Here is a 7772-nt window from a genome sequence, read left to right as displayed (position 1 = left end):
AGTGAATTAGGAGAGCTGCAGTACTTACTCCGTGCCTGCAGGGGGCGCTGCTCTGCTCACGGCTCTTCTCTTTCTCTCTCTCCAGCTCTCTCTGCAGCTGTTCCTGGCTGCTCTGCAGCTCAGCGATGCGCTTCCGCAGACGGTTCTTATCCAGGAGGCAGTCCGTAAACTCCAGCTGCAGACTGTCCCGACTACGAAGGGCCTAACACACACATGGTTGCAGGTGTTTGGGTATGTGTGTGTGTGTGTGTCTGTATGTGTGTGTTGGGGGGGGGGGGGGGGGGGTACCTGGTCTCTCTCTCTCTCCAGCTCCATGATCTGGTTGAAGTAAGACATACACCTCTTCTGCTCTGTCTCCCAGTCCAGCTGCAGGGTCCTTAATTTCAGCTGGAGCTGCTCAGTGTGAGCCTCCAACTGCACACACACACACACACACACACACACACACACACACACACACACACACACACACACACACACACACACACACGCAGTGTATCATCAGTGACAACAGGAGTGGGGAACAACTGCAGCCTAGTACTGTGGGAATCATAATAAAATAACTGTTAACCACTGGGTAACAGTTATTGTGTTCCCCCTGCCTGGTTTGACCTAAAACAGCTTCTGTTCAGAGGAATTTTGTCACAGTTTTCCTATTAAATGAACAAATATTGATGACTAGTAAATTAAAACGGTCTCTCTCGTCTAGACATTTGTCGAGGTTTGTGTGAATGCTGTTGAGTATGGATCTAGCCTAGGCTAGCTATTTTCTGTTTTGGTTATGGGCCTAGATATAGCAAGAATACTTAATGATGTACTGTTTCTATGTAGAAACTGCTGTTTTGTCACTTTTCCCGTGGTGCCATGTAGTGCACACAGCTGGTGTAAGAGAGTACACTGAATAACATCGAAGTGTATGGCAGATGGTGTGGAAGAGTTAGTACTAGAAATTCACTCAAGTAAGCCACACAGAAGAGAAGGTTATGATAATGTATACATTTTAAGGCTAGACACATATAACCTAGACACATATGTTTAACCTATCACAAATGAACATGTTATTTTAATTTTAAATCACATATACATTTTTTTCAGTAGCTAAGATAAAAGGAAATCTTCAAGGAGGTCCATTAGGTGGTGCTTAGCTTTTAAAGTGCCCCTTCCTGGAAAACTGAATTCCCTTCGCTTTATTAAAATAAAGAATATTGAATTTATATGTGAATATTGTTAATGTTTGAAAAAAACACCATTCACTGCACACACAGCCTGTTTTGATATCACTGTTTCTCTGACATCACAAGAACAAACTCCCTGTCTCTACCTAAGCAGCCTACAGCAGTGCTTTTTAAATGAAGCACAATACAGGGCAAACAATCAGAACAGAGCTGATTTAAATTATGTCTTAAAAGTGGACTTCCTTGTAAGTGGACATCAAGGAAACATATAAAGTGAATAGAAAACTGTAGGGTATGGCCTTTTTTTCACAGGACCACATAGTAAAATGCAGCTATACTGCATGTAGTGTACAATGGTTTTAGAACAAGCATCATGTTCCACAGTAACAGCATTATCATGACTTTCTGTTCGTGTAACCCACCTTCTCCCTGGCAACCTCAGCATTCTCCAGCTCCCCCTGCAGTCTGAGGATGGTACCGCACAGTTCCTGCCTCTGTTCTGCTGCTTCTCTCCTGTCCTGCTGCAGAATATCCAACAGAGCCTGCACACACACACACACACACACACACACACACACACACGCACACACACGCACACGCACATGCACACACACACACACAGACATGCACACACATACACACACACACACACACACATGCACACACACACAGAGACGCACAGACAGAGACGCACACACACACATACAGACACGCACACACAGACACACACACACACGTTGTGCAAGTCCCTGTGTGTGTGTTGTATAAATCCATGCTTGTGTGTTGTATAAATCCATGTGTGAATTGTGCATCAGTGAGTGCTGTGTTTTACCCGAGTGCCAGTAATGCGCTCTCTCAGCATGTTTGTGCACTGCAGTACTGCATTCTGGCCAGCAGGAGTGCTGTCTTCAGGTTCACGCACTAAACTGGCCCTTTTGACAGATGCCATGGGGGTGGCGTCTGCATTAGCACTTCTCTCCACCTCCATGAGTCTGCTCTTCAGCTGCTCCACCTGCACACAAAAAGAGGAGTCAAGGCTGTAACTGGGGGAGGAGTCACTGGTGCTGATCCCACCCACAGGGCAGCAAACTTTAGAGCACACTTTCTCACTTTCTTTTAGAGCACTGGGTCATACATGGTCTGAATTGTCTGTGGGGTTGGGTTGCATGCTTAAAGATTCTATTCAAATGCTTTAAATATTGGATTTTATTTTTATTTTAACAAAAGTGCATAAAAGTTGTGTAGTAGGCTAGCCGTTGCCATAGTAATGCCAGCAGTAGATTGAAAGATGACAGGTTAAATTATCTTGCAAGAGGGTGAAGTGGAAATATGATCTAGTGGATGTAAATCTGGATTTATGATAAAAAGGTCACAGATTAAAACCCCCCTTTGTGTGATACTTAGCAAAGTACTCGCACAAGAGAGCATGAACCCATCAAAACTGAATTAAAAGATCCCATGTGAAAGAGCAAACTGGTGGAGTGAGCTCAAAGACAGCTGAAGCTGAAGACATCGCAGTATCCCTGACATTATCACATTCTGAAGGCCCTGACATCATCATGTCCTTAAGGGCCTGACATTATTATGTTCTGAGGAATCAGCAACATACAGCTATAATGCTCATATTCAGTTATCATTATATATGCTCTGAATGCAGGGATGAAAAGATGTGTATACGATATGTTAAAAATCATGATATTGTATATGTGTGTTTGCTGGCTGGTTTTTGAAAAATAAATTTGCTTGATATGAATTCTGTAAAAATGGGTAATGACTTAATGATCATGAAAAACATGCGTTCCGAAGAGAGAGCAATTGAGAAGCAGTTTCAGTGCATCATATCAACTGGTAATGCATATACAGCACTGCTGTAGAGCTTCACTGCACTACTACAACTGCCACATACAGCAGCCTGGAGCTGAATCAGGAGTGAGCAGCTGGATAACCAGACCACGTGAGATTTATGAGGAATAAAGATCACTTCCTTACATGAGACATGCCCTTTCCAGGCAGGGTCAAAATATCAGCACCAGACGGCATGACCTGAAATCTACTGCATTACACCGCACAACTACATTATTAAGGAAATAAAAATGTTCTTCGGGTTATTTGTTTTAGTGAATAAGAGATTTATGACAAGTAACTTAAAAAGTCATTTCACTGATTGGTAGGGGATTGTGTGCAGAATATTCTTGGTGTTATATATTTAGCATTATAAGATTTACTTTCTTCTGTGTGCTGGGGTTTAGCGTGTGTGGTGTTTTTCTGTGTGTGTGTGTGTATGTGTGTGCATCTGTCTGTTTGTGTGTATGTGTGTGTGTTACCTGTTTGAGTAGCTCTTTCTCCTGGGTGGAGGTCTTGCGCTGTTCCTCCAGGGCGTGTGAATACTTCACTGCCTGCTCCAGGTGCCTCTCCTTCAGCCGGCCCAGCTCTCTCGCCCCTGCCTCCCAGTCCTGCCTCAGCCTAGCACACACACACGCACACACACATGCACACAGATATACTAAGATTTACACTCACATGCATAAGCATATTTCACATGCGAGTGTATGAATGGCCTCTGTGTGTGAACGGTCTCAATGTGTGTGTGTGCACATGCATGTGTGAGCAAGTGTGTGTGTATAAATATTTGTGTATCTGTGTGTGCATGTGTAAATCTGTGAGTGTATGTGTGTATTTGTGTGTGTGCACATGCATGTGTGCATGTGCATTTGTGTGTATATCTATGAGCACATTCGTGTGTATATCTGTATGTGCATATCTGTATATGTATATCTGCATGTGAGTGTGTGTATGTATATGTGTGTGTGTTTATGTGTGTGTGTACCTGTGTGTGTGTATGTTTATATTTAGGCGTGTGTGTGTATGTATTTATGCATGTGTGTGTATGTGCGTGTACCTCTCCAGCTGGATACATTCCTGTCGGAGCTCCTGTACTTTGCGCTCAGCGCGGCTTCGTTCATCTTCAGCTACACGGCAGCGCTGAGACAGCCGGCGTTCACACACACGATTGACACGCAACTGGTCCTGCAGCTTACGCACCTCCAACAGCAGGAACTGGGTCAGACCTTCGGGGCCTTCCTCATCTACACACACACACATGCACACAAACACACGCACACACACCATTCACGCACACATACACACCCCACACACTGAATTTTAAAAAGTTCTAAAGGTTCCTGAGTATGAGATCTACAATATAGAAAATGTAGTTCAACAAGGAAACACACACACACACACACACAGGAAAACACACAGACGCACACACAGACGCACACACACACACACCCAGCATGATGGAGCAGCGTTGGGTGGCCTGATGCCCTGTCAGGTGTGTGTATTGCTCTGGGTGGTAGAACTCCAGTGACTCCATGAAGGCCTGCAGCCCCCGCTCACCACGCCCTCTCAGGATGTCCAATAAACGGCCTGGGAAACATCATACCAACCAATCAGATCACTTAAAAATGAATGCATCATAACGAGGGGGTAAAATGGCAGCAGGGATGAATGGGATGAAAACAGCTGTAGGGGTTAAAGTGCGAGTGTGTGTGTATGTGTGTGTGTGTATTTACTCTGACCTGCCTTGCTAATACGCAGGGGCAGCTGGGTTGAGTTCAGGACCTCGTCCTCATCCTGCTCATCGATGACCTTACACTGCCTCAGGTACGGGGTCAGTTTAGCAGGGTTCAGAATGCGCGTCAGCTTGTGTCTGACCCCCTCTACTCGCTCCCACAATTCCTCATAATGCTCCTCACCCCAGGGGGGCGCCAGCGCACCTTCAGAGTCACCCACACCCACATCCAATGGCCACTCACTTAAACCTGAGAGAGAGAGAGAGAGAGAGAGAGAGAGCAAGAGAGAGAGAGAGAGAGAGAGAGAGAGAGAGAGTGGGTGGATGAACAATATTTTGGTATCCAGGAGAAGCAGTGAGGATTATGCTAAAATGAGGAGGACTGGCTATAAACCTCCATCCTCTGCCTGTTTGTGGATTAGAATTGGTGAGGTATCAGTGTAGCCATTCCTGAATGGGCCTTTAAGGGGTTGCAATCTGAACCATTAACTTTAACTTCATGAACAGTAACTTCATTCACTCTAATGATACAGGTAGTTCCATGTATCACAGAACTGCAAGCCACACTGTCAGGTGATTTTTCAGATTCTTAGATTAGACCCTGGAATCTTCAAAGTGGAATCTGCAGAGGGTGGGTGGATGGGTTTTCACCCATTGTCTGGTCTGGAACAGATATGGATGTTTCTCAGGTGAGTGGTGTGTGAATAAACCCCCTAAATAGGGGGTTTTGTGCTTGTAATTTACAGGGTCTTTTCAGCAAGCGAGTCATACTGGCCTGTCTCACTCCTGAAGAATGTCAACAGTGTCATCCAGAACTTCCTTAGAGAGTGATAAGAAAAATACAGGGAGCGGGATAAAAGAGGGTGACTGTGAGTGAGACAGAGCAGTAGAAAGAGGGAGAGAGACTGTGAACACACCCAATACACCCACCACCTTACACGCAGCACACCCATCACACCACACTGCCACCACCCATAGCAACAGCCTCACCACTGTCATACACACCTGCTGCCTGCACAAAACATGTCACATTTGATAGATCATATTAGGTGTTGATTTAAATTTTATTATGTTAAATTAATTCATTCAATGTCAAATGAACTCTTACATTGTTACTATAACTCAGTGTTCATCTGGTTTTGTATAAACACTGTGGGCTGGTATTCTAGACATGGATTAAGACTAGTCTTGGAATCTGAGAGTTTTATTTAAATTAAGCTTAGTCTGGTTCTGGCAATCAGGCTCTATAAGAGCAGATGGACTTGAATAAACACGATATGTGCTTATTCACCACTGCGGTTTGGCTGTACAGAATCTGTGACAGATATGTTTGCAAAGTCACATGACCATTAATGTAACAACGTAAATTTCAAAACGATGTCTTTGAATTGTTGAATTAGAATGGAAAATCTGCTTGACTAGTACCTCGGGCAAAATTATTCATTGTTTTCTCTTAATTGTTGTCGTCTCCTGAGCGCAGATACTGGGCAGGTTGGGGCAGGATGCTGGAATCCTTAGATCCACAGCTGTCCCCTGAGATCTCTTCACTGCACTGTCCAAAATAAACTTATTCCAACTCACTAGGTCTCACAGTAATGCCATAGGTGGCATTCATACATCATTCCATAGGTGGCGAATCCCTAATGTTATTAAGTCAAGACGACACTCGATCATCATAGCAACTGGTATCTCACAAGTACAACTAGACGACAGAGCAGTGGAAAGTCCATATAATGCTTTTACTCAAAAGAAAGAAAGAAAGAAAGAAAGGTTTGTGTGCGTTTATTATCGATTCATGGGTAAACATCTCAGTCTGGCTACTGATAACAACAAACTAGGCTTTCCGTAGATAAAGCCAATAATATATGTAAAGCAGATCATAGTAGTTTTATCCTGCACTAAACGTTTTAAAAATCTTAGTTGCTTACCACTCATCGACCAGCTGGAGGTTAGAGAAATACGTCTGTTCTTCCAAACAAAAGTTGAAAAGTAATCTTGCTAAAACGTTAGAAAAAAACTATGTGCAAAAGCAGGTTTGAATCTGCACCTTCTCGCTGTTTAGTCTACACAGCACAGCACGCACACCAATACAGCGCCCTCTTTCCCGACACACACACATACCCAACCACACAAGTAGACTACAGTCTATCTCCGCCCTCCCCACGCAAAAACCCAGTACTGAGTTATGTATTGACTTTCCAGTGTACATTTGTGTCTAGTGACCTAAATAATGAATCACTAGAGGTTATGTTGTGTGCATAAAACACACGCCTTGGGTCATCCAGCTAACTGACCGTCAAACACTGAAATCACACCATTCATGGTCAACAGCAAACGATCTAACCCGTCTATAGAGCTGATAAGATAATTTCGTATAAAGAAGGCCCAAATGAGTGGTCACAGCAGAGGGCGTGGTGTTATATAGCCATGTTACATCACATATGCTGGTTATTGTTTAACTACAATGTGGATATAAGAGTCCATCAGCGGATTCCTAGCAGGAGTGGAGAGAGCGAGGGGAACAGGAACAGTAAACAAAGAACAGAGCGAGTTCTTTCGTGCACACTAAGTGCATTCTAGAGAGTCCACAAAGGTTCATAGTTATTCAGTACACTTTTACCAGGCCATAGAAGAACTGGTGATGAACAGATGGCCTGGAACTGTAGTCTGTAACTGTGTGTGTTGATTCTGTCTTGATTCTTCTGGATCTTCGTAAACCACAACATTCTCCTCTCTGTTCTCTCCAGTCTTGGTGTGACTGGCTCTGTGGGGAGATGGTTTCATTCCTATTCCTATCTGGAGGGACGGTCCTATCAGGAGATAGGATCCACATCCGATCCATGTAAACTCTCCATCAGTGTTCCCCAGGCCTCAGTATTAGGCCCTCTTGTCTTCTCTTTGTATGCTTGTTCTTTTGGTGATATAATATCTTCTCACGGCTTCTCCTACCACTGCTATGCTGATGACACCCAATTATTTCTTTCTTTCCCACCCTCCAACACTCAGGTTTCCAGACGTATCTC

General features: G+C 44.0%; 1 protein-coding gene across 2 annotated transcripts in view; it reads right to left on the bottom strand.

Moving 5' to 3' along the window:
• Positions 1-6836, bottom strand: part of zmp:0000000896 (caspase recruitment domain-containing protein 11) — a 15477-nt gene extending 8641 nt beyond the window's left edge. For both annotated transcript variants that reach the window (XM_035525266.1, XM_035525267.1), the window contains exons 1-9: positions 6678-6836; positions 4757-4999; positions 4467-4604; positions 4075-4261; positions 3500-3638; positions 2008-2187; positions 1598-1717; positions 289-414; positions 29-202 (exon numbers count right to left, since the gene is read on the bottom strand). In XM_035525266.1, coding sequence (XP_035381159.1) covers positions 29-202; positions 289-414; positions 1598-1717; positions 2008-2187; positions 3500-3638; positions 4075-4261; positions 4467-4604; positions 4757-4999; positions 6678-6684 — 1314 coding nt within the window. In that variant the 5' untranslated portion in view covers positions 6685-6836. The remainder of the gene's footprint in view (positions 1-28; positions 203-288; positions 415-1597; positions 1718-2007; positions 2188-3499; positions 3639-4074; positions 4262-4466; positions 4605-4756; positions 5000-6677) is intronic.
• Positions 6837-7772: the final 936 nt, after the last annotated feature.

The sequence above is a fragment of the Electrophorus electricus genome, chromosome 4 (assembly GCF_013358815.1).
Source record: "Electrophorus electricus isolate fEleEle1 chromosome 4, fEleEle1.pri, whole genome shotgun sequence".
Lineage (NCBI taxonomy): Eukaryota > Metazoa > Chordata > Actinopteri > Gymnotiformes > Gymnotidae > Electrophorus > Electrophorus electricus.
The sequence above is the reverse complement of the archived record's forward strand: the minus strand, read 5'-3'. Positions and strand labels throughout refer to the sequence as shown.